The sequence below is a fragment of the Eptatretus burgeri genome, chromosome 4 (assembly GCF_056783735.1).
Source record: "Eptatretus burgeri isolate ZD-2024b chromosome 4, Ebu_testis_v1, whole genome shotgun sequence".
Lineage (NCBI taxonomy): Eukaryota > Metazoa > Chordata > Myxini > Myxiniformes > Myxinidae > Eptatretus > Eptatretus burgeri.
In genome coordinates, this window is record NC_140964.1 from 41414148 (window position 1) to 41440116 (window position 25969).

The following is a 25969-nucleotide window of genomic DNA, read 5'->3' on the forward strand; positions in this document are numbered from 1 at the left end:
AACAACATCAAACACCCAGATGTAGCCAGGAAATTCAGGGAAAGCCACTTCACCGTTCAGAAAACACAAAGGGTGTTCTCTTCAATCCCGATTGACCAGGAACATGAGCAGAATAATGCCTGCATCAAAGGAGACGGTGGAGCAGTTGGGCTCACTGACAACCCTAGTGCCCTACGTCGCTGGATGATTGCGGGACCAGAAGTTGCCAGGGTGATCGAAGAATTCCAGGATGGGAACCAACAATGGAGACGCCAAACAGCAGACACACGTCATCATGATCAGACGTCAAGTGTACAGGCCTCATTTGTGAAAGATGTTCGCTCTCTCGTCGGTGTCATAGAGGAGATGGGCAACCCATTCGAGGAGGAGAGTCAGGATGTAGTCAAACTGGACACAAAGGAGATCGCAGATCCTGCTGCTGTGGAGACCGTGATGAATGCCAAGAGGATTGGCCAAGAGCAGTTCGAGGCTTTCACCAGAGAGTGTCTGTTGGACAGAACAAAGGCAGTGGACGCACCCATTCCTCGTAACAAGCTGAAGGTGTTCAGCACTTCCACTCCAAGAAGCCAGGGCATAGGTCAGCAACAGCTCGCCTCCATCAAGAATGACCGTGAACTCTTCGCACGCCTGTACATTGGCTGCCAGACGAGGGATGGAAACCTTGAGGAGTTCTTTTGTCACGAGAATCAGGCATGTCCTCCTGCATTGTCTGATGGTGGAAGCCTCTGCACTGGTACCAAGAGTGATCTCCTCACATGCTTGGAAGAAGTCTCCGACGCAAAGACAGAGACTCCTGTCACGACCTGTATTGTGCTTGATGGAGCAGCCATCGTCCAGATGCTGAAGCCGGCTCCATCAAAGACCTTTGAAGAGTATGCACAACAGATCTTCATCTCATATATGTCCACGAAGCTGCAAACAGTGTCACGCCTGAATCTGGTCTGGGATACTTACCTTGCTGATTCACTGAAAGGTAGTACACGTGCAAAGCAGGGACAAGGTGTGCGGAGACGTGTGGTGGCTGCCGCAGCCATACCAGGAAACTGGCAGAACTTCCTACGAGTGGACAGCAACAAGACCGAGCTGTTCAGGTTCCTCTCAGCAGCTCTCATGGAATGGTTTGACCAGGAGGACAAGCAACTCATCATTACTGATGGAGAGGCAGTGCTCAGCAAGCCACTACTGCCAGATCTGACCTCACTCGACCCATGTAACCATGAAGAAGCTGACAGTCGGATGTTGCTGCATGCATCTCACGCAGTCCAGCATGGACACCATGCAATACTCATCCAGACTGTAGACACCGATGTTGTGGTGCTGGCAGTGTCCCTGGCACAGGAGTTGCAACCAAAGGACAAACTGTGGCTGGCATTCGGAACAGGCCAGAGTTTCCGATACCTAGCAGCACATGAAATAGCAGCTGGATTGGGACAAGAGAAGGCTCGTGCACTGCCAATGTTCCACGCTCTAACTGGATGCGACTGTCTAGTTTTCATAGACATGGCAAGAAGACTGCGTGGGCAGTCTGGACGGTACTGCCAGAACTCACTGAGGCGCTGCTGCTGCTGTCCTCTGCACCTCGTGACATACCAGACGATGCAATGCGCATCATCGAGAGGTTCGTGATCCTGTTGTATGATCGAACCAGCAAATGCACAGACATTGACAAGGCCAGGAGGAAACTCTTCGCAAGGAAGAACAATGTGCAGCTCATCCCTCCAACGAAGGCAGCTCTGGAGGAACATGTCAAGAGGGCAGTGTATCAAGGTGGACATGTGTGGGGTCAGACACTGCTGCCAGCACCAGAGCTCCCTCCACCAACCAACTGGGGTTGGTCAAGGACTGGAGAAGGACAGTACACACCTTACTGGACCAGGCTAACTGAGGCAGCTCACAGCTGCATTGAGCTGGTTTCTTGCAAGTGCAAGAAAGGGTGTGTGAGGCGCTGCAAGTGCAAAAAGGCTGCCCTTCAGTGCACAGCCCTCTGTACGTGTGAAGGGGACTGCACATGACGATGAGTCAACAACATACATGTACTTGTGGCAATGCTGAACTTGTTAACATGAAACTGTTTATGTACACGTATCTTCAGTACCGGTATATACCTAGCCTCAGATACCAGTACACCTAGCCTCAAATACTAGACCATGTAGCATGTCAGTATTATACCGAAGACATTTACAGAACCAAGACATTCTTTTCAAAGTATTGTGTTGAATCCAATATTTGCCGAGATAATTTCCAAATAAAATTATATAACAGACTGTGATAGATAATATTAAGTTGAAAATGGTACCATTGGATTCCTTGCCCCCAAAAACATACATTTAGATACCAGAATCAAGTCAATAGCTGCATTACGTCCAGAGATAATAGCAAATGTAGATTTTAAGTGGCGGCCATTTTGAAATCCAATATGGCGGACATAAAGAGATAATTTCAAGTGGCCCAATATCTGAAAATGTTCGCAACATATTAATGTACATTTGTGCCAAATTTGGTGCTTGTATCACAAAATGCACAACAGGTTTGCTATGCTGCTACACTATCACAGTTTTGCTGCATTTAAAAAAACAAGGCAATACCAATCCAAATTCAGACATCAGCAAAACGGATATGAATGTGCATCAAATGCCTGCTGTGTAGTGCACATGAAAAGGGGGTGTTTATTACACTAACATTATGGCATAAATCACCCCTCTCCCCTCCAGCTTAGAACCCCCCCATACTAGGCCTCATCTCTCTCCAGCCATATTTGCCTTTTCTCTCCATTCCTTACTCACTCACTCCCTTTCGCTCTCCAAATTCAGCTGTAAAGTGCCCCCATACAAGCACAAACTAACAAAAATTCAAACTCTTTGTCAATTCTACACTGATGTGCCTACAAAACCATTCTCCTCAAAAGGGGACTACCAGTCTGTATGTGAACTAGAAGCTGAGCACACAGCAGAGCTAAGAGGCACGCAGCATGCGTCCATTAAAGCACAGGTACGTGTGTTCAACACATTTTAAATGCAATTGTACATGCCCACGATGGAGGCAACACAAACGATGTCACATGAAACGCGTGTCTGGCATGCTGAACGAGGGCGAAGGAAGAGCAATAATCGAATGCAAGATCGCCGAGTGGTGGTCGTGGTGACAAACCATTTAGGTGAAGCTCAGCGCCAGCAATTATTATGGTGTGGTACAAGTGTGGCTTACTCTGCCGGGAAGGAGGGACTTGTAATGTGAGAATGGTGCCAACGTGATAGTGCTGGCACGGTACGAGTAATGGAACAACGGATTAATTGACCAATTTGGCTCAAAGAGCTGTGGTGTGTATGTTTCTAGGATGAGTATTCAAACCATGGTCCAGGTCGAGATGAAGCAATAATGTCTTTGCTGATGTTTATGAAACAAACGATAAAAGCATTTCTTCCAAATCTTACTTCACCCATATACGTAGTTGCAATCAGATGAGATGGGCCTGACAAACCACAGGTACCCACAAGCTTAGAATGTATTGTTTTTCTGAAAAAATGAAAGCCTGTAATTTGCACACAAGACGATGATGCCGTTCGCGTCGTCAGTTTCAATCGGCACAGCAACATCAGGGTCAACGTGTTGCACCGAAGCATACACAAAAAGCAACAACACACCATTAACCAACACGTATTAACAACTCAAAATCATCTTGAAATCCAAGGAAAGATTAAGAGGAAGGATAATATCTTTGCATTTTTCAAAATCTGCAGCATTTCCAAAGACATTTATTCTCAAAATTAAAACCATATCCCCTCCTACACAAACATACAAATGTAATTCCGTAGAAAAGGAGGGGAACAAGTATCTGCTGGGAAAACAGAGGGAGGCAAGTGCAAGTTCGACTTCAAAATAAACATGCATGGGGAGGTGTACTCGTACAAGCCAGAATTCTAAGTTACAATCTTGCAAATATATTTCTGACTCGAGGCTTCAACAGCAAGGTAAATGAAGTTAGATTTGGGGGTGAGGATGCTGGAGAGGAGAATGGGTGGGGGGGGGGGTCACAGTGAACAACTAACAAATGCATCAAACTTACATCAACATTGTCCACATCGAGCACACGAGAGTGGAAGGTGTACCCCAGCGCCTTTGCTTGTTTAATAGGGTGGGCCAATTGACTGAACGTCTGCTCACACACGTACAAATAAAACCATTTTTAAAACAACATTTTCAAGGTTGCCGGAAATTTCGAAACTTAAAAATAAAAAAGTGTTACCACACAAAACAATTTTGGCATTCAAATTACATTTGACTTTTAACATTCTTCAAAGGACACACTCGGTTGCGCCGTACTGCAGGCCAGGTAAACCTGACAACGTGCTAATGAGCCTGCAGGAGTACGTTTGTCTCTGAATGCACAGCTGGACGTGCTCTAAATTGACAACATGCAAGAAGTGCAACGAAACAAGTACCAGATTGCAGAAATGGCATTTATACCACATTAATAAACAAAAGTAAGTCGTACGAACTAGGTCAATGAAAAATATACGGCATGTGGATCGGGTACAATGAAATTGACTCGTGCGCAAACCAAATTAGTTCTGCTGTCCATTCAGTTCAACCATAATTGTTCAATTTAAATGTTTTCATTTTTATTCCATGAAGCCGTGCGAGGGAGGTTGTACATGTATTAACTAGAGGGAGAGTGCAAAACCTCCGCCGCCAATACTGCTGGGTCACTCAAGTGAACCTTATATCTTATTCATTAAATATGATGTCAACAGTGCTGACAGAGTTATAGTTCTTTTCTCCAACATTTGGGGAGGGGGGGTTGGAAATCACGTAAAACATGTAAAAATGCAAAAAAAAAAAATCGAAATTTTGTTGAAAAAAAAGTTGCAATTTTTTTTTCTCTAATCATTTTTTTTGGGGGGGGGGTTGGAAATCACTTAAAACATGTAGAAATGCAAAAAAACATCTTTTTTGGGGGGGTGAATTTTTTTGGAGGGGGGTTGGAAATCACTTAAAACATGTAAATGCAAAAAAAAAATCCTCTTTTTTGGGGGGGGGTAACAATTTTTGGTGGGGGGTTTGGAAATCACTTAAAACATGTAGAAATGCAAAAAAAAATTCTCTACCAATTATTTTTTTGGGGGGGGGTAACAATTTTTTGGGGGGGTTGGAAATCACTTAAAACATGTAGAAATGCAAGAAAAAAATTTCTCTAACAATTTTTTTTGGGGGGGGGGACCAAGTCCAAAATTTAATGGCATGATCCTTGGACCATACCTAACCCCCCCCCCCCCACCAAGTTTCGTCGAAATCTGTCGAGGAGTTTTTCCGTAATACTGTTCACAAACAAACAAACAGAAAGGGGTGAAAACGGTAACCTCCATCCATCTTCGAAGATGGCGGAGGTTAAATATTGCCAGCAAAAGGACATATCACCAACAGAACATATATCGTTTACCTTTGTGACCGACATGCTACCTGTCATGGCTGTCATCCATAGCATTTCTGCTTTGCTATGTTGAAAAAACAAAAGAGAAGAAGGTAAGAGGAAACTTCAAAGTTCTAGCTAAATAAAAGCAGATGCTGCTGGTGTAAAAGTTGGTGAATCTATCAAGTCCGGAGCAACCAGAGAACACCGACCCAACAGAATGTGCTTCGCAACATCACCGTCCTTTTCATCTGTTACCATGGTAGGTACAAGGATTCACACTCCTTTGGTTTTAGCACTTTAGGAAAGAAAATGCTCCATAGTCTGGCCTCATACTGCAGGACATAAAACGTTGCTATTTTGCTGCAGCTTTATAGCTTATTCTTCTGTTGACGGTTTGGCGCTCCATTAAGGGAAGGTATATATGTTGTGAGGTTGTGCATGATGAGGCAAGGACTGGAAGATTTTGATGAAGAGCTGCAGCAAAATAGCATTTTCTATTCTTTGTTCTTGTAACACAAGACCAGACATGAAAACATTTTCTTTCCTCAAGTACTGAAACCAAAGGTGTGAAGTGGCTCATGGCAAATGTATGCCCAGGATGTGCAAGGTGTTTGGAATAAAGGAAAGCAAATAGATGGTTGGTTAGGAGACTGATTGCCTTAGCCAGGAGTGTTGTGTTAAACCCGACTAGTGAAGCTGGGATGCTGTGTTAAACCAGATTGGTGAAGCTGGGATGCTGTGTTAAACCAGATTGGTGAAGCTGGGATGCTGTGTTAAACCCGATTGGTGAAGCTGGGATGCTGTGTTAAACCCGATTGGTGAAGCTGGGATGCTGTGTTAAACCCGATTGGTGAAGCTGGGATGCTGTGTTAAACCCGACTAGTGAAGCTGGGATGCTGTGTTAAACCAGATTGGTGAAGCTGGGATGCTGTGTTAAACCCGATTGGTGAAGCTGGGATGCTGTGTTAAACCCGACTAGTGAAGCTGGGATGCTGTGTTAAACCAGATTGGTGAAGCTGGGATGCTGTGTTAAACCCGATTGGTGAAGCTGGGATGCTGTGTTAAACCCGATTGGTGAAGCTGGGATGCTGTGTTAAACCCGATTGGTGAAGCTGGGATGCTGTGTTAAACCCGATTGGTGAAGCTGGGATGCTGTGTTAAACCCGATTGGTGAAGCTGGGATGCTGTGTTAAACCCGATTGGTGAAGCTGGGATGCTGTGTTAAACCCGACTAGTGAAGCTGGGATGCTGTGTTAAACCAGATTGGTGAAGCTGGGATGCTGTGTTAAACCCGATTGGTGAAGCTGGGATGCTGTGTTAAACCCGACTAGTGAAGCTGGGATGCTGTGTTAAACCAGATTGGTGAAGCTGGGATGCTGTGTTAAACCCGATTGGTGAAGCTGGGATGCTGTGTTAAACCCGATTGGTGAAGCTGGGATGCTGTGTTAAACCCGATTGGTGAAGCTGGGATGCTGTGTTAAACCCGATTGGTGAAGCTGGGATGCTGTGTTAAACCCGATTGGTGAAGCTGGGATGCTGTGTTAAACCCGATTGGTGAAGCTGGGATGCTGTGTTAAACCCGATTGGTGAAGCTGGGATGCTGTGTTAAACCCGATTGGTGAAGCTGGGATGCTGTGTTAAACCCGATTGGTGAAGCTGGGATGCTGTGTTAAACCCGATTGGTGAAGCTGGGATGCTGTGTTAAACCCGATTGGTGAAGCTGGGATGCTGTGTTAAACCCGATTGGTGAAGCTGGGATGCTGTGTTAAACCCGATTGGTGAAGCTGGAATTTCCCCCCTCTCTCAACTGCTCTTTTTGTCCTGTTGTGTGCCGATAGATTCAGTGTGTACCATTCTAGCTCTTCCACGAGCCTCGACTATGTAACCCCCCCTCCACCCCCCAACAAAAAGGGTAATAAGTAATGTAAACATTAAAGGTAAAAGTGTCACATGGAGATCTTATCTGGGCACCCCAATAGGAATAATTAATCTGTCCACTGGCCTCTGACAGATCACTCGGAGAGTGTGTCTTCACCTTTGAGCATCTATTATGGGTTAAACTCCTGGCTCAACTAAAATGGTCACTTTAGTGCTCTGTTGGCAGGGAACCATATCAATCCATACACTATCTTTTAAAGGACAATATGCCAGTTGCACCGCATGCGACGATTCGCTTGTGGATGTTTAAGATTCAAAAGTACCTTACAAAAACAACAGATCATTGCATGTGATACACTGATAAAATCCGATCAAATATTCTGGGTTCTTCATGAAATGGAGAACCTCCCGGAACAATAACCTACGTACTCTACATCATGCGTAGCTCACGTCACGTCTGTGGTTATTCCTCCGCATGATGAATGGTGAATAAATTTCCTCCACCATTCGCCCGCCTTCATCATCGTGAATAATCAAATTTCTGTGAAGCTTTCTTTACATTTGTGTGTGCAACAAGCAATGGTGCAGCAAGTGGAAACAGCTTAACTTATCACTGCCAACCACGTCGCAACAAACCAAAAATTAAGACAAAAACATGAAAGTAGCACAAATGGAGACAAGACAAGGAGGGGAAGCGAAGAACATGGCTTTGAAAACAAGTTGCTGACGTTGTACACATGAGTGGAGCTCACAATGGATAAAGGAAGGAATGAAATGTTTCCAGTTCACCGTTTGCATGTACGGTACTCGTACATGTAAATTTAGGCACCGACATGCTTCCTTGCTTGACACTCAGCTTTAAAAAAAAAAAAAAAGGACAGAGCGTGGACAAGCAACCACTGATTGGCAACCATTGATCTGAGTACAAGTCAATTCGCTCTATGATTAAACTAACAAAAAAGGTTTTACTTTCTTATCCAGTTATAATCAGTCCATCTTATTACATGATCTCTCCCCGCTCCTCTCTCTCTCTCTAATATCAGTCCAATTGAAGCTCTTTCAAATTAAGCCAAGAATGAGGCACGCCATAAACAAACAGAACGGAACCAGACATGACGACGCTTGCTTGGTAAAATGCACGCAGGTCGTCATTAACCTCCTCAGTATAAAATGAATAAAATTGTCTCGGACAAACGTGAAAGCAAAATGTCTGGTTAATTCTTCTTACTCTTGCTAAAGAATAAAATGCTTGGAATTTGTGGGAATTGAAACAATGAATGATGGGAGATAAGTTGAAGAGTTTTTTTTTTCATGGCTCTGTCTTCACACACTTCAGTGTTCGAAGTTAAACAAACAATCGGTAGCCAATCGACTGTGGAGAGTTGTTTGCAAAACCTTTCTCTTCCAATATACCGATACGATGGTGAACATCCACTCTGGGTTTGGGTGGTCGGCGGTTCAAACCCTCACTGAGTTATACCAAAGACTTTAAAAAATGGTACATGCTGCTTCCTTGCTTGACTCTCAGCATTATAAAAAAAGAAAATAAAAAAAAGGACAGAGCGTGGACAAGCAACCACTGGTTGGCAACCATTGTGCAGTCTTGAAGAGCCAAATACCCTCTTCCTTCTTTGAAATTCCTTGGATGGGAACTCATGTTATTTATTTTAAAAGTGATACAAAAATATACTTGCAGAAGCTTGTATTTTTATGCCATTTTAATGAAAACCCCATACATCTTGTCATGCATTTTAACTTGCAGGGCTGGCAGGATATCTTAGAGGTGTGCGCACTCGCCTCTTGGCTGTCTTGTCTGGGTTTGAATCCTGACCCACCTATAAACTGCCATCTCAGTGTTTCACAAGCAATGAGATTCATCAATGTATGGGACGTCCTTCGGATGGACGCTAAACCAGGCGTCCCATCCACCAGCATTAGTTGGTGTGTCCTTGCAACACCGGCAAGGGTGTCCTTCGCGAAGAGTAGGCAAGATATCGGCAGCACCATGAGGAGATTGGGACCGTACTCTGTGCAGTTTGTTGTTGCTGCCTAAAGGCCCTGTCACACCTTGACGATTTAGCCAACGTATGCCTGACGTATGCAAAATTGGGCGAAAACGCCGGCACACGTCGAATACGTTATGGGTAAGTTTGTATACGTTAAGAGCACGCTGGCATACGTCGTAGTACGCTGGCAAACGTCGTAGTTCGCCGAGCTGTTAGACAAATTTTCCATGCTTGAAATTTCCTGACGTATGCCAGCGTATGACTTGCACGTTCCGCATAATGCTGACCATAAGTTGTAGGCACGTTACGCGATAGTTCACATACATTACTTGTAAGTTACTCATAAGTCGAAACACGTCGAGGTAATGTTTAGCGTACCCGAAACTTATTTGTAACCAATGAGTAACGTGTTGTAGGCACGTTACGCGATCGTTGACACATGTCGACACACGCTATTTGTAAGGTACTCATAAGTCGAAACACGTCAAGGTAATGGTTAGCGTCAGTGTTCCAGACTCCATGGTTTTTTTTGGTTTTTTTTTCTTCGGCATGACGGTCATGTTGACACTTCGATTTCTAGTCCGGTTATAATATAATATAATTAAAAGGCTGCCACTCAACGATTTAAATCATAACCGTCATACCGAAGAAAAAAAAACCAGGGAGTCTGGAACACTGACGCTAACCATTACATTGACGCGTTTCGACTTATGAGTAACGTACAAGTAACGTGTGTCAACGTGTGTCAACGATCGCGAAGCATGCCCACAACTTATGCCAGCATATGCGGAATGTGTGTCATACATCGAGTACGTCGAGAAATTTTCAACATGCTGAAAATTTCTCGACGTACTTGGCATACAATGACGTATGCCAGCATACTACGAAGTATGCCAGCGTGCTCTTAACGTATACAAAACTTACCCATAACGTATTCGACGTGTGCCAGCTTGGTTTGGCAAATTTTTCATATGTTGGCATACACTGGCTAAAACGTCAAGGTGTGACAGCGGCTTCACACTTCGATGTCCAGTGCGGTTATGATTTGAATCGTTGAGCCGCAGCCTATGAATAGCCTACACCACGTGATCGTCGGCGATACGCTGCCGCACGCTATGCATAAGTTAGACTATCGTTGGGCATAGGTTGTGAACGCCGACAACACGCTCAGCATTCGTTGGTATAAGTTACTATATGTGATTAAAACGTTCTGTGTACGTTACTAATACGTTATGCATACGTCCAACACGTTATTACACGCCCAAAAATTAAAAAAAAACATCAATAGTTCAGCGTACGCCAGCGTTTTACATAGATTTTGATACGTTGCCATACGCTGGCTAAAACGTCAAGGTGTGACAGCGGCTTAAGCAGTCTCCTTGGCTATTGGGCACAATCCTGTACAGGTCACCACTCCAACACAGTATATCAGCATGCTGGCACTCATTTTGCCGACCTCGGAAGGATGACAGGCCGAGTTAACCCCACCTGGTATTAATTCAACAGCCAAGTGAGATTTGAACTCAGGATCCTAGGATCCAAAGCCCACCACACTAACCATTAAGCCAACACCAAGCATGCACCATGTAGTGGGGGGGGGGGGGGGCTATGTGCTCGATTTGGAGTTTGTGTGCAGTTCATGTTAATTTTGCGCAACCACCATAAATGTATTCTATTGGGTCCAACTAATCGGAAAAACGATGTTGCCATTTTTTCTGTTGACCTTTAGTGACCTTTCCTCAAGGTCAAAGGTCAAGCATCATTACAGTGACCATACTTCATTCAAAGTATATCGACCTTGGTACCAAAATCTGCCAAATTTCACAAGGAACATTGAATATGCCATTTGTTTTGTCATTTGACCTCAAATGTTTTTCAATATACAAATTAATATGTTAATGACCTAAATAGAGATAAAAAAAAACAATATGCATAATTAGCATATAGTATTCACCATACATGTAAAGCCCATTACATATGTTATGTTTGTTATTTTCAGGAACTTTCCAGTCAATTTCCATGACTTTCCAGGCCTGGAAATTGAAAATGAAATTCCATGACTTTTCCAGGATTTTCCAGGCCAAGGGAACCCTGTACACATTAATTATTATCCCGCCCCCCGGAGGGAGGAAGCTGGATATTGTAATCATCCGGTTTGTTTGTCTGTCTGTTAGCAACTTTACGGCAAAACGGCTTTAGCAAACACTATCAAATTTAATCCACAGGTGGGCAATGAACTTTGGACGACTCCATTAACTTTTGGGTCCAATTGGATCAAAGGTCAAGGTCACGAAAAGATCAAAATCGTTTTTCGCTCATAACTTCGTCAAAAATGATCTGATTTACTTGAAACTAAGCTTATAGTGAACCTTATTCTATTTGTCACTTATAATCCGACCCATTCCTATAGTGAAAAATGCATACTTGTGAAGATCGGTTGGGTCCGAAGTTTTGGGGGTCATGGTCATCGGTCAAAATTACAAATTTTCCATCAAAACTAAAACATGGTTATGAAAATACAACTTTTCGGGAAAACGGCTAGCTTAAACACTGTCAAATTGTATCCACAGTTGGGTAATGAACCTCGGACGACCCCATTAACTTTCGGGTCCAATGAGGTCAAAGGTCAAGGTCAGGTCACGAAAAGGTCAAAATCGTTTTTCACTCATAACTTCGTCAAAAATGGTTTAATTGACTTCAAACTAAGACTAAAATATTCCTTATTCTATTCCTCATAATCAACATTCAGGTGAAGGATGTATCAAATTTAAATTTGATCCCCAAAATAACTTTATGCCTTAAATGGGCAGGATTTGTTGTTCCTGGCACCACTTGTTTGACTTGTTTCAGTTATATGATCAATTTGCCCTTGCCCCAATAATGGTTTTTAATATTTGTCTGTTACAGAAACGTGAATCATCTGGACATCAGCTTGAAGATGGAATTTCAGAGACCTGACAGTCCTTCCAATGCCAAAAGACCATGGCAGAAGACCAATTTCAAACTCTGCATAGTATGTCAAAGGCTTGCCAGTGATGGACTTCCAACAGAGCCAGAATCTGAATCATAGTCAAGGTTTTTGAGTTTCGTTCACAAACGTGGGCAGTATGGAGATGGTGAATTTCCCGAGATTAACCGCAGATTGGAAAATGTTAGACACATACTTGGAAGCCAACAAAGCAAAATGGCACCACAAATGCTACAGTAAGACGTGTCACACCGGTCACCTTGAACGTGCTAGAAAGCGTTATGAGAAGGCATGTCAACAGCAAGAAAGTCTGCAACTTCAGAAAAAACGTGGTCACCCTAGCTGCTCTAGCGCAAGTAATGAAAACGAACAAGCAGTAGCTGCTTCTAACCAAACTGACACTACGTTTCACATGGTCTGCAACCCCAACATACAAGAAGGAGTTGTGCTTCTTTTGTAGAGAAGATAACAGTCAAGAATTACATGAGGTTTCCTCATTCAATGCAGGGGAGCAAATACGGAAAGCTGTTGAACAGAGTGCCAATGAGACATGGAAAGTGCAACAAAGTGCTGCTAACAATGCGGACGATGCTCGTGCTATTGATGTGAAGTATCACCTGGCATGTTGGGTGAAGCATGTTCAGCGAGCACCAAAACGAGACAGCCAAGACAGGCAACGGCCAGCAGAAGACACAAATGCTGGTGTAATTGCATCAGATATTGAGTTTCTTAGCCTGGTCAAAAGCCTTCTCACAGAAGGTACAGAGCTCAATGTGTCAGAACTGCACAGCACGTACTGCAGCATTCTTGAAACACATGGTGTGAACATACTACCACAAGTACGTGATGTGAAGCAAAAATATCCTCCCATATAGACAATGTTCACTTCAAGAGGCCAAAATCCTGCAGGAAGTCAGAGTTGGTTTTTACCACAGCAGTGCGTGATGCCGCCATAGAAATGCAATGGCAAAGAATACTGATAGTAAAATACACCAACTGTTTCATAGTGCTTCGATTCTAAGAGAAGCTATAGCTGATGAGGTCAAGAAACCATGGGAATTTGATGGAGAGTTGACAATTGATGATGCAGAAAAGCATGTGCCCAAAGCCCTATATTCCTTCATCTGTTGGCTACTGCAAGGGCCAGCCACGAGCATTCACACAGCAGTACGTTCAGCCAGCGATCACCGAGATGTCCTAGTCATTAGTCAAAACATCATGTTCTTCTACAAGTCAAAACACCAAGTTGAGTACAAACCGAGTACAAATTTGTGATGAACTACTGACAATTAACATTATCTTGAGACGGGATGTGCTGGCTAATATATATATATATATATATATATATATATATATATATATATATATATATATATATATATATATATATATATATATATATATATATATATATATATATATCTGGCCCAGATATATGTTTAATGAGGTACATGTATGCTAGCTATACATATGTTGATCTGTAATTGGCTCATTTGCATATTGCCAAAAAAAATGAATGGTCAAATGATGAAACAAATGTCATATACACCGTTCCTTGTGAATTTTGCCACATTTTGGCACCAAGGTCAATATACTTTGAATGAAGTATGGTCACTGTAATGACGCTTGACTTTTGACCTTGAGGCAAGGTCACTAAAGGTTAACAGAAAAAATGGCAACATCATTTTTCCGGTTAGTGGGACCAAGAAGAATACATTCACAGTGGTTGCCACAAATTAACATGAACTGCACACGAAACGACATAGGCCCCCCCACTAATGAGCAAATTACAAATTCCTGCCCTAACCAGCAGAGTGCATTATATCAGCGGCACAGACTACCTCAGGCAATGATGCTACCCCGCAGACTTGTGCCACATAAGAAAGGAGATAATTTTAACCTGTGAAATCAGCTACTCCATGTTTTTCACCATCAAAGCTGTCAAGCCTGTCTGCAAATCCCTCTCCGATCCTTCAGGGGCACTGGAATCACCAGCACAGTCGCACTTTAGCAATGATGGAGCCGGCGAGTCAAATTCCTTATGAAATCCCATTCAAATGGGCATTCACTAAATACGTATATCGACATGAATGTCACTACGGATAAATTTGGAATTCTTCAAATACATGAAAAAAAATGAAGTGAATTCACCTTTGTGTTTGTCCAACATTCAAACTCCATGAGACCTCCCCACCACCCCTTTCTCCAATACAATCCACCCCCTTCAAAAAAAAGCTTATGATTTACAGTGCCTTCAGAAAGTATTCACACCCCTCGACTTCTGTCACATTTTGTTGTGTAACAGCCTGAATTTAAAATGGATTAAATTTAATTTTTTGTCATAGATCCACACAAAATACCCCAGAATGACAAAGTGAAAACACGTTTTGAGAATTTTTTACAAACTAGTTAAAAATGAAAAGCTGAAATGTCTTGCGTCAATAAATATTCAACTCCCTGAGTCAATACTTTGTAGAAGCTCCTTTGGCAGCGATTACAGCTGTGAGTCTTCTTGGGTATGTCTGCATGAGCTTTGCACATCTGGATTTGGGGATTTTCTCCCATTCTTCCTTGAAGATTTGCTAAAGCTCTGTCAAGTTGGATGGGGAGTGTCGGTGAACAGCAATCTTCAAGTCTTTCCACAAATTCCCAATTGTATTCAAGTCTGGGCTTTGGTTGGGCCACTCAAGGACTTTCACATTCATGTTCTGAAGCCATTCCAGTGTTGCTTTGGCTGTATGCTTCTGGTCATCGTCCTGTTGGAACGTAAATCTTCTCTGCAGTCTAAGGTCTTTTGCACTCTGAAGCAGGTTCTCCTCAAAGGTTTGCCTGTATTTGGCTCCATTCAATGTTCTCTTTATCCTTACAAGTCTCCCAGTTCCTGCTGCTGAAAAGTAGCTCCATAGCATGATGCTGCCACCACCATGCTTCACCGTTGGGATGGTGTTAGACGGGTGATGAGCTGTGCTTGGTTTCCACCAGATGTAGTGCTTTGCATTCAGGCCAAAGAGTTTAATTTTCGTCTCATCAGACCACAGAATCTTTTGCCTCATGTTCCTTTTTCTCAGGAGTGGCTTGCATGTGGCCATTCTTCCATGAAGCCTAGATTTGTGAAGTGCTGCAGAAATTGCTGTCCTTCCATCTCAGCCAATTAACTCTGTAGTTATGTCAGAGTGGTTAATGGGTTTTTGGTCCCCTCCCTGACCAAGGTCCTTCTTGGCCAGTTGCTCTGTTTGATCAGACAGACAGCTTTCGGAAGAGTCTGAGTAGTTCCATATTCTTTCCATTTCCTAATGATGGAGCTCACTCTGCTCTTGGTAACTTTAAACACTCTAGAAATTGTTTTATACCCTTCCCCAGATCTGTGCCTCCTCACAATTCTATCTCAGAGTTCTACAGGCAGTTCCTTGGACTTCATGGTAGAGTTTCTGCTTTGAGACCTTATATAGTTTCTGCTTTGATGCTTTGAGACTGTCAACTGTGGGACCTTATATAGAAAGGTGTGTTCCTTTCCAAGTCATGTCCAATCAATTGAACTGACCACAGGTGGACTCCAATTAAGTTGTAGAGACATCTCAAGGATGATCAAAGGAAATTGGATGCACCTGAGCTCAATTTGGAATCTCATAGCAAAGGGGTTGAATACTTGATGTAAACCATTTCAGCTTTTCATTTTCAATTAATCTGTAAAAAGTTCTAAAAACATGTTTTCACTGCCATTTAATATAGATTAAATGTATTTCTAGATTAAAGGGTTTAATATAGATTAAAGGGTATTTAATATAGATTCCCCAAAAGGCAACCTTCTACCTTAGGAGAGAGGGGGAGGAAGTATTGAAAGTACAGTAATACAAGTTCCATAATCGTTTTTTTATTAAAGCTCAGAATTTAGGAAAAGAAAAGAAGAATTAAATGAAATACAAATTTGGACTTGTGACTAAACAGATTAGTTTGGACACCAGAAAGTTAACTTTCATTTTGGACGTAGCCCGGTGAAAACTCAAACGCATCGAAGTTTTGCTGGGTGGTGTTTGAATGTAAAAATGGGGAAAGTTTATTTGAGATTATGGCTTTGAGACAGCACACACAAGAGCAGTTTGTAACCTTGCTTTGTAACTGCTTGCGACAATGACAGATCGAGGCCAAAATGTAATCAGTTCTGCATCACTAGGCAAGGCAGCAGTGCAAAATATTAAGCTCCCTTAGACTGAAAAATCTCCATTTTATGCAAGATAGAGTTGACTGATCATACATTTCAAATTTCAAAGCATGGATTAAAAAAAAACAAAAAACACAAGTTCAAAGAAAAATAAAAATCAAATCTTGCAGGCATTGCTACCTCATGACAGTATGTTGGGATTTATGTTATTGGGGTTAAAAAAAACATCTACAGATTATGAATGGAAAAGAGTGGGATTTATACCCTCTTCATCCCCCATTCCTATTTTCCTGTATTCACTTTTGTATGCTCCCCATCCTCCTTTCTTCATCAGCACTCCCTAATCCTACCTCTCCCTTTGGCCCCTCTGTTCCTAAATTTGCTCTCGACATTTCAGTGATGCATGAATAATAAAAAGCAAAAATAATGAAACAAATCTTACATACCGGACACTTTTATTTTTTTAACTGTCCATTCATTAAATAAATTGGCAATACTCTGAAACACTGATAAAACTGCCCGTCCATAAAAACCTTTTTTTTTTACCATGCTCCAAATCAGACTCGGTACTATGATGGTTTGTGTCTGCTCCGAGTGTGGGAGGTCAGCGATTCGATCCCAATTCTGGTAGAGCCATTCCAAAGTCTAAATACAGCACATGCTGCTTCCTTGCTTGACGTTCAAACACTTTGAGGATAAAGCACAGACAAACCCCATGAGTTGGCATTGAATTGGGGGAAAAGAGGAGAGATTTCTCCTTAATTGCCCCACTAACTAGAGTGAGAAAGTCACCACAAATATGCCATCAACAGTACCCAGTGCTCTGAGAAGTTGTATCACTTCTCCCAAGATCAGCGGATGTGTTCATCTCAAGTCAAATCTGGTGGTGTCGTATCATTGTCTGCACACGTGCGAGGGATTTGTGCTTCAACTCCTCCAAGAGACTTGGACCATGATCTGCTGCTCACCTCCACTCACTCATTCCTCTTCCCCCCCCCCCACCTGTGGAACAAACTTCCACATTCTCTTCAATCTCATTCTTCCCTCCTTCAAGACAGCCATTCAGCACCATCTCAGATCATCCCTGATCTTTTCTACCCTCGTTAATCCCTCACTAAGCACTCCTCCCTCCAAATTTCCAGTTTTTCCTTCCTGAGAGTTTTTCTGTATCAATCTTGTCCACTCAATGACCCCCATTATTTATTCAAGTCTCCCTCAAATTTGCCCTTCAACTCTGCCACCCCCCCCCCCCTCCACACCATTCCTTCTGTTCTGTTCATTCATAGTTTTATCTCTTCCACAAGCCTTTACTCTGAATCCAAAAAAAGGGGTCCTTGTTGACATAATCTTGATGCTACCAATAAATAAACATTTCAAAGTTCAGTCAGAGAGAGAAAAAAAAAAAGGACCCATGACATAAAAATTAACTTTTTGAATGGATTAAAAATAAACGAAGCAAATATTTTGCACAATCGAATCAACGAGTGTTGAATGTCTGAATAAAGCAAGCCAATTATTGAATAATATTCATAAATAACTCATACTTCAAACTTTTAAAGCCATCCTATAGCTAGCTAATTGACCAATGTAACATCCCTTCAAGCAAAAGCTGAAAGAATAAGCTGTTCATAAATTTATCCCAAAATATCATTTTAGTAAGTGGTATGATTTCACACAATGCCAAAATCTTTAGAATATGCTAATGAGCAACTAATGAACATTCAATATATTTATATAACTCCCTACTTCACCACTTACCCCCCACCCACACACCCACAACACCACTGCTATATATTCCATGGAGACAACTTCCCTTCATCCAACATGGAGAAATAGAAGGCCAAGCAAAGCGTTCTTGGATCAGCGTTATTTGTTGGCACTCGAGATCCACAGGTTTTTTTGCTCATTATAAACTTGCATGAATGCTTATTAAACACCATTAGATGCTCATTGCATTTTATTTTAGTAACTTATTCTTATTGTGCAAATGTACATGCATGCCGACTACAGGAAGTCCAGTGCGAGGTTGTTATTGGAGAATATGGGCCCATATTATTGCAGGTGAGGCTACTTACATTGTTAGATCCTCGTGGACGATCACCAAGTCTTACTCACGTTGTTGTTCTTCATCTTCTTCTTGTGGACTTTTTTGTTTCACAGCCTTCAGTTTTCATCGAAACTTCCTGAAACTTGGCATATATATGTAAAAATACCCTGCGCAGACAGTAACTATCTCCGATTTTGAAAATTCCTCCTAGAAAAAAAGTTATGACGTCAAAATATCTCCGCTAATGGGAATCGCCTAAAAAATTATCTCCGAAACTAGGCAAGCTTTTTGAATTCTGTTTGCGGGAATCGACCAAGGCCTTAGCAGAGATGAATTACTGCACATATGATACATCACTATGACATCATATCAATTTTTATGACGTCATTCCTATTTTTTGTTTCACAACCCAGAGTTTTCATCCGATCTTCGTGAAACTTGCCATGTATATGCAGAAAGCCCACTCGCAGGCAGTAACCATCTCCGATTTTGGAAATTCTTCCAAGAAAAAAAGTTGACGTCATAATATCGCCGCTAATGGAAATCGCCTATACCATTATCTCCGAAACTAGGCAAGCTATTTGAATTTTGTTTGCGGGAATCAAGCCGGGCATTCGCAGATAATTTATCGCAAACCTGATACGTCACAATGACGTCATATTCGTTTTTATGACGTCATCATTAAGAGGATGAGGATCTTAGCTCATTTGAGCTTGTTTTTACAACTTGTTACATTATAACAGTAAATTAGCCAGTCGTCAAGAATACAAGAATCGGTAGTCAGCATAAACAAATATTGGGACTCAATTCATGTAATGTTAACACTCGCTTTCCTAAAACATTATGATCTGTTTTTGTGTAACCACTAATGAGAGTATATATTTGTTTTTTGGGGTCTCCCCTCCCCGCAAGGCAGAAGGATAGCGAGTAGGTGGGGTTGCTTCATCCAAATTTTTCAACTTCCTGTTCTTTCAGATTCCTGTTGAGTTTGTACATCATTGGGTTCACAATTCACATTGTCATGTCTTTAAACACCATGGCACAGTGAAGGTAATGCAATTACCCTGTGTATGCGAAGTGAAAAGTGAGGTTAAGCAATTGGTTCACGTCTGTCTGTCTGTCTGCAAAGTCAGTTTATGATCGAAGAACAACTGGATTTCAATTTAACGTTATATTTTGAACATGAATTGCAAAATGAACCTGTACTGTAGTTTATCAATACTTTGCCTCTGAATTTGTCCCGACCATGCATTGCCAGACATGAGTGAGATAACTTCTTCTTTTTTTGTTTTACACTGTCTGCCTATCTGGCAGTCAAACAAAATTGAAAATCATTCCAAACAGGAAACACTGTTTTAAGTGACATCATAAAGGAGTAAGAAATATTTTTTTTTCTACAACCTTTAAAATCTTAATTTAATTTCAATTGAATTACATACTTGAACGCTGTAGAACACATCGCCTTATTGGCACTTTCAAAATACTTCCGTTTCGCAGTACTTCCACAAAATATTATGGCATTTGACAGCACGGGGTAAGTTCTATGAACTCTCTGCTTATGGGTGGAGACATTAAAAGACATTGAAAAACTGAAAGGAAGCAATGAGAACTGAGCAAGGTTGAGAATAGACTTTGTGTAAACACAGCAGATATGGGAACACATAAAGCCACAGATTAATGGACACAGAAATGTATAACCCCAGAATTAAACATGGTCAGTTTTATCTTTGAATTCCCTATTATCATCTGTCTTATTTATGCACCTGTAACTTGCTTTGTATGGGAATAGGTCTGACATTCAAATCTTAACACATCACTCACGATCAAACAGTAAACTGTCAAAGACAGATCAGAAAACATCCTGTATTTAGAAGCAGAGGGAAACTAGAATGGCACTTCGATGTCACGACGTCACCAGATATGTCTTCGCCCACATTATTACATCATTATACATACTTACACCAAGTTTGATTCTAATCCCTGAACCAAGATTCAAAATATTAAATAATTCTGGCTGCCAGAACATACATCTGATCAGGTTAACATTTAAAACATGTATTCCCCATGACCACTAGATCATAATTGTGAAGTTTCACGTCGATTCATGAAGCAGTTCAAGAGAAATGATTTTTTAAAGATTTTCATTCAATCCAATACGGCTGCCAGATCATGTGGCTTGGGGAACAAGTGGGTGACGTTTCCCCTCGATCTGTCAAGCCATTGTGGAGAAGGAGATTTTTTTAAGGTTTAGTCTTCAAAGAATCACAGCTGCGAAACCATGTGACCGATGACATCATAGGTGGAGAACTTTTTGTTCCTCATGGATTGGAGATCATACCTGTAAAGTTTCACCTCGATCTGTTCAGCCGTTTCAGAGAATATTTTGAAGGATTTAATTTTTTTTTTAATATGGCTGCCGAACCACGTGATCGATGATGTCATCAATTCCCCCCCCCCCCCAATACAATTTAGCTCGAGATAATCCTCAAAAATTTTCATACATATTGGATAAAGCTTTCAACATATGCAATTATGACGTCATAACAAAGCCACCTATGACATCTCAAATTTCCCGTGGGGAGTACTTGGCATGTGCCAAGTTTCAATTTTTTCCTTGGTGCGTTTTTGTAGAAGAAGGTCCAAAGTTTTTATTATTTTTATAACATGGCTGCCACACGACATGACCGATAATTATCACTAAAACATTCTACATAAGTAGTCGCAACTATGGTGAAAATTTAGTGTCAATTGAATAAGAGATTGCAGAGAAAAGAGAAAATTAGCACGGTCATATGGACGGACAGACAACCCAAAAACATAATGCCTCCAGCGAATTTGTCAGCGGAGACATAAAAAAAATCTTCCGTCGGTAAGATTTGGGTTGACCAATTTTGCGTTGCCATCTGAGCACACAATTTGCTTTTTCTTCTTCTTCTTCTTCTTCTTCTTCTTCTTCTTCTTCTTCTTCTTCTTCTTCTTCTTCTTCTTCTTCTTCCTTCGTAGGGCTGCAGGTTGGATAATTTGCTGGGAGCACAACTTTGTCGCTGACTCATTTAAGCTCGGATTCTCAGATTCCAAGCCCCATACACATGCACTGACCACTGCGGTTTTCTGATGTTCTTGTCCGGCATGCAGGATTCGTGTGCAAGCTGCCTTGCACAACTGTTTTTTGGTTGTTAACACAAATCCATGCCAAAGTACCATCACAAGGCTTGACTACATGTATAATCCAAATAGAGTTTAAATTATTTAACAAGAACTGACCGTTTAATTCCAAGTCCAGGGAATGAACGAGGTTTAACATCGAATTATCACATCCAAAATTGATGCGTATTATTTATTTATTTGATTTTTTCCTCCTTGTAGAGTTAAATGCTTCATTAAAGATCAACATTGTGCTCGATGTGAATGCAAGTTTAATGTAGTTACAGAGAAGGCTCAGTGGGATTCGATTTTAAACACCTAATAATGATCAACCATGGGAATACTCACAGCCTCATAGCACCAATCCTTCAATACGTCGAGGTCACCACGCATCATTGCCTGAACGCACACGCAAAAGGCCGATGTCAGGAGTTACTAATAGATAATTATCAGCTCAGAACCTTTTGTTAAAGCAACACAAAGCCTTTTGATTTACATATGTGTATTCATATGTGCTGAAAACAGTAGAAAATATGACAATTCAAGCAAATATTTCATTGAATATCCTTTGTTTAAAAAAAAAAAAAAAAAAACAATCTAAGAATGAGGGATGACAGGAGATGGGGAGTTATGGAAAGATAAAAAATAATATTATTAATAAAGAGTGGGGGAAGAGGAATAAAATTGTAATGTGCAGTACCCATATGCATGGATTTTTGAAGATCAATGAGAGAAATATGACTGGAAGAATGTGTGTCCTGAAAAAGCTGTTGTTGGGTGGGGGGGAGGGGTCGGAAGGCTGAGAGAGTAGAATGAGCAAGAGTGTAGGAGACGCAGTAAAAAATAAAAAATATATATATTTAACAGAAATGAAAGGCCTCCAACCTGTTTGGGATGTTAGAGCAACAGAACTTGTGCTTCTGCCTTATTGCTGGCAGTGACGTTGAGAACTTTAGAGTCCACAGAATCCTGGAGAGACAAATGTGATGCAGGGGCGCCAGCCCAAAGGGGAGAACAGTACTCCATTGAGCGATGGACAAAGGCCTTGCCAGCTGACAAAGGCCTTCTGATTTATCAAGGAATGACAGAGGATGCCCAGTCTGTGGCTGGCTTTGGAGGCCAGCTTTGATATAGGATCAGCCTAAAAGAGGTCATGGTTGATGGTGAGGCCTATAAATTCAAGAGACTGGACCTCTTCCAGTGGCTGATCATGGAAATAAATAGGCGGGATTGATTGACGATCCTACCGGAATGACAGGGTTGGACTGAGATTTGCTGGGATAAAAAGAAGTGTTCCATTTACAATTTACAAGATCAGCATCTAATCAATTCCACATCGGCAAAGAGTGACAGAACTGCTTTCTGCATGTTGGACATTTTAAAGGAAGGTGTCAAATGGCTAACATATTGTACAAAGGCCGTCTCTTCTGATAGTGCACAACCTTTGTTCTAGACAGGACAGCTGACATACATTAGGCACACTTCAACAAAACTCTCCGAACCCTAAACTTTCATGCAGCTGAGATGTGACACCTCTGCGTCTTTACCCATTGGCTAAGGGCACATGCATGTTGTAGTAACATAGATGTTCGATTTTCAATGAAGCACAGCATATGTGACTACTGTGGGACTACACACATGCCAAATTTGAGGTGACACAGAAACGCATTAGACAATAAACCGAGTAAAAGTTGGAAAATGTATGCCAACATTTATAATCTACCACCAATAAACAGCAGGTACAAACATGTATATGCACAAAATTAAAAATCTGAGTAAAAGTGTATATAAAGTTGTTCAAACATCAATGCTTTCATTGGTAAGGAGTGCTCTCACAAATCAAGGATGTACATGCATCTCATTAGGGAGACACGACACAAACAGCAGGACATCGTCATGAATAACCAACTCCAAAAACATCACATCATGAACAATTCAGCGGTATTGGAGGAAATTTCATTGGCATGATGTGGAGTTCAACAGTGAAAAATATTTGCATCCCAAATGGACAGGAATCCACATTTATTGATTTAATTAATGTTCAGCTAAATAACAACCGTTCAACTTTCAACAATTATAGGATAAAGTTTTCTCAGCATAAAAGTAGTAACATTTCCTTTCATCAATAAAAGCCTTCCAAAGTTGCGTATTATCGGCATAAGTAATGCTGACCCATTAACCAAGTTAATCCATCATCGTGGCCGTGTGACATTATTTTGCTACACAATGTGCTCGTTATGACTGTTTCGTGCACACGACACGAAATTTGGAAAGACAAAATGGAATAAAACCAATCAAGTGAGATCACAGGACCATATTTTACTGAACAGATTTGTGGCTGAATATCGAATCCAAATGCCATTATCAGAGGCGACTAACTGTAACGTTACGGAAAAGGCAGGAAATAGATCAGTTCTGGTGCAAAAGCAATTAAAGTGTGTGTTACATTTTCACGAGATTGATGAGAAGCCGTGCACAGGCAAGCAGAAACAGTTGAGGTATTAAAAAAAAAAGCTGGAGGTCAGGTAATATTATTTACAGTTAAGGAAATAAAAAGAGATGATGATGATGATGATGATGATGATGATGATGATGATGATGATGATGATGATGATGATGATGATGATGATGATGATGATGATGATGATGATGATGATGATGATGATGATGATGATGATGATGATGATGATGATGATGATGATGATGATGAAATATTGGACTTGTCAAGTCTTTCATGTAAAATCTCATGATATGTAAATGAAATGTCATTTCGTCATCATTTAATGTTAACGTATTTATGCATCATGAAGAAGATAATTAATTTAAGATCGTTTATTAACACAATTCCGCTACTTGAGTCACATTTTACACTGCGTAGTTTATCCACGTTCCCAAAGCTCAACTATAAAAAAGAAAAAAAGAAAAAGTGAATCACTCGTTAAACGTTTCCCGGTTGACGTGTTCCTCGAAACCATATTTGGGTCGGTTCAATTGAAGCCTTGGAATAGAATCGAGGTCAGTTCCAAAGGTAAATTTTTGTTTTGAAAGGATGTAATATAAAGGTCACAAATACTTTGTAGTATGCTCCAAGAGTTGAGGAAGATACATGTGCCTTTTTGGCAAGTTATCCCAAGGTTTCAATCACAAAAGCCAGTGGGAAATGAAACAAAAGAAGAAAAAAAACAAAAGAAACAGGAGACAATCAAGTACCCCTACGAGTGCGCAGACACGGAAATGTTAAGAATTATGAAACATTCCAAAAAGTTTTAAAATCGACCATTCATGTGAAACCACCTCTAAGCGACATCAGTTGTTATCAACACAGCCTCGGTTTGGTGGGTAAAGGAGGGGGTTAAAAAAAAAGGAGGACGAGGAGGGGGAATGACACCTCAAATTTTCGGCTCTATATTAACCAGAGGAAAAACATTGGATATGTGTTAATTAGTACAAGTCTGGAAAGGCTGCTTCATGTCGGAGAAATATCCATACTCCCAAAAATCAAGTCACAAAGGTTTTGAGGCTGGTACGTTCAAACATATTCATATTAAGGTTGAATAGGACGAACACATCGATCTGCACACTGCATAAACAAACATGATTCCGTGGAAGTCGATGTTCAGTTCCGTGACAATAACATGGCTGTCTGAAAAAGAGCGTCCAGGTTGGCAATGTTGCCAGTCTATACATTAACAGAGTTGGTAGAAAATAATTTAATAAAGCCTTCGGCCACCATCGACCCCAATGCAGGCTTGTATAATATTGTCATCGAGCAAATCAGACGATCCAGCTCTCACTGCGGGATGTTGCATCATTACTTGACCATGGCCAATTCTAATTGATACAGAGACTATAGACAGACTCAGGAACCAGAAACGTGCACCAGAGCATGTGCCCAAGCACGATCGATCGGGTTCAAATCCAGAGATCGTGCAGGCCAGTCCATGAGTGATGTGATGCTGACAACAGGCAACGTTGACAATATGTGCAAGGTGTGGACAAGCGTTGTCATCCATAAAAATGAAATTGAGATCTTGCTGTTAGGTCAGAAGGACAACAACTGGCCAAATAATATTATCTCTGTATCTGACAATGTTCACAGCAAGCTTCCAAATGCTTGTCAGTGCCCTGAAGTGGATACTGTGATGAACAATGTACTGGGAAGCAATGGCAGGCCGAGTAGTCTCTCTTTGAACCATCTTGATGGCCCACCAAGCCACATCATTTGATGTCAAATGATCCCTATCCGGTCCTAAACTGGCAGAGGCCTCATGGCTGACCAATTTTTAGAGGGTATTAACATGCGTCGTGTGTAGACATATATGTGGATTCTGTGCAAGACCTGATTTGCAAGCAAATT

The 25969-nt window shown here is 41.3% G+C and overlaps 1 protein-coding gene and 1 pseudogene across 2 annotated transcripts in view; one reads left to right on the forward strand and one right to left on the reverse strand.

Moving 5' to 3' along the window:
* The window catches only part of TIMM44 (translocase of inner mitochondrial membrane 44), a 96942-nt gene that overhangs the window by 6323 nt on the left and 64650 nt on the right, over nt 1-25969 (reverse strand). For both annotated transcript variants that reach the window (XM_085877588.1, XM_085877589.1), the window contains exons 10-11: nt 21961-22011; nt 4064-4153 (exon numbers count right to left, since the gene is read on the reverse strand). In XM_085877588.1, the coding sequence (XP_085733714.1) occupies nt 4064-4153; nt 21961-22011 (141 nt within the window). The remainder of the gene's footprint in view (nt 1-4063; nt 4154-21960; nt 22012-25969) is intronic.
* Nucleotides 4520-13571, forward strand: LOC147027875 (uncharacterized; annotated as a pseudogene).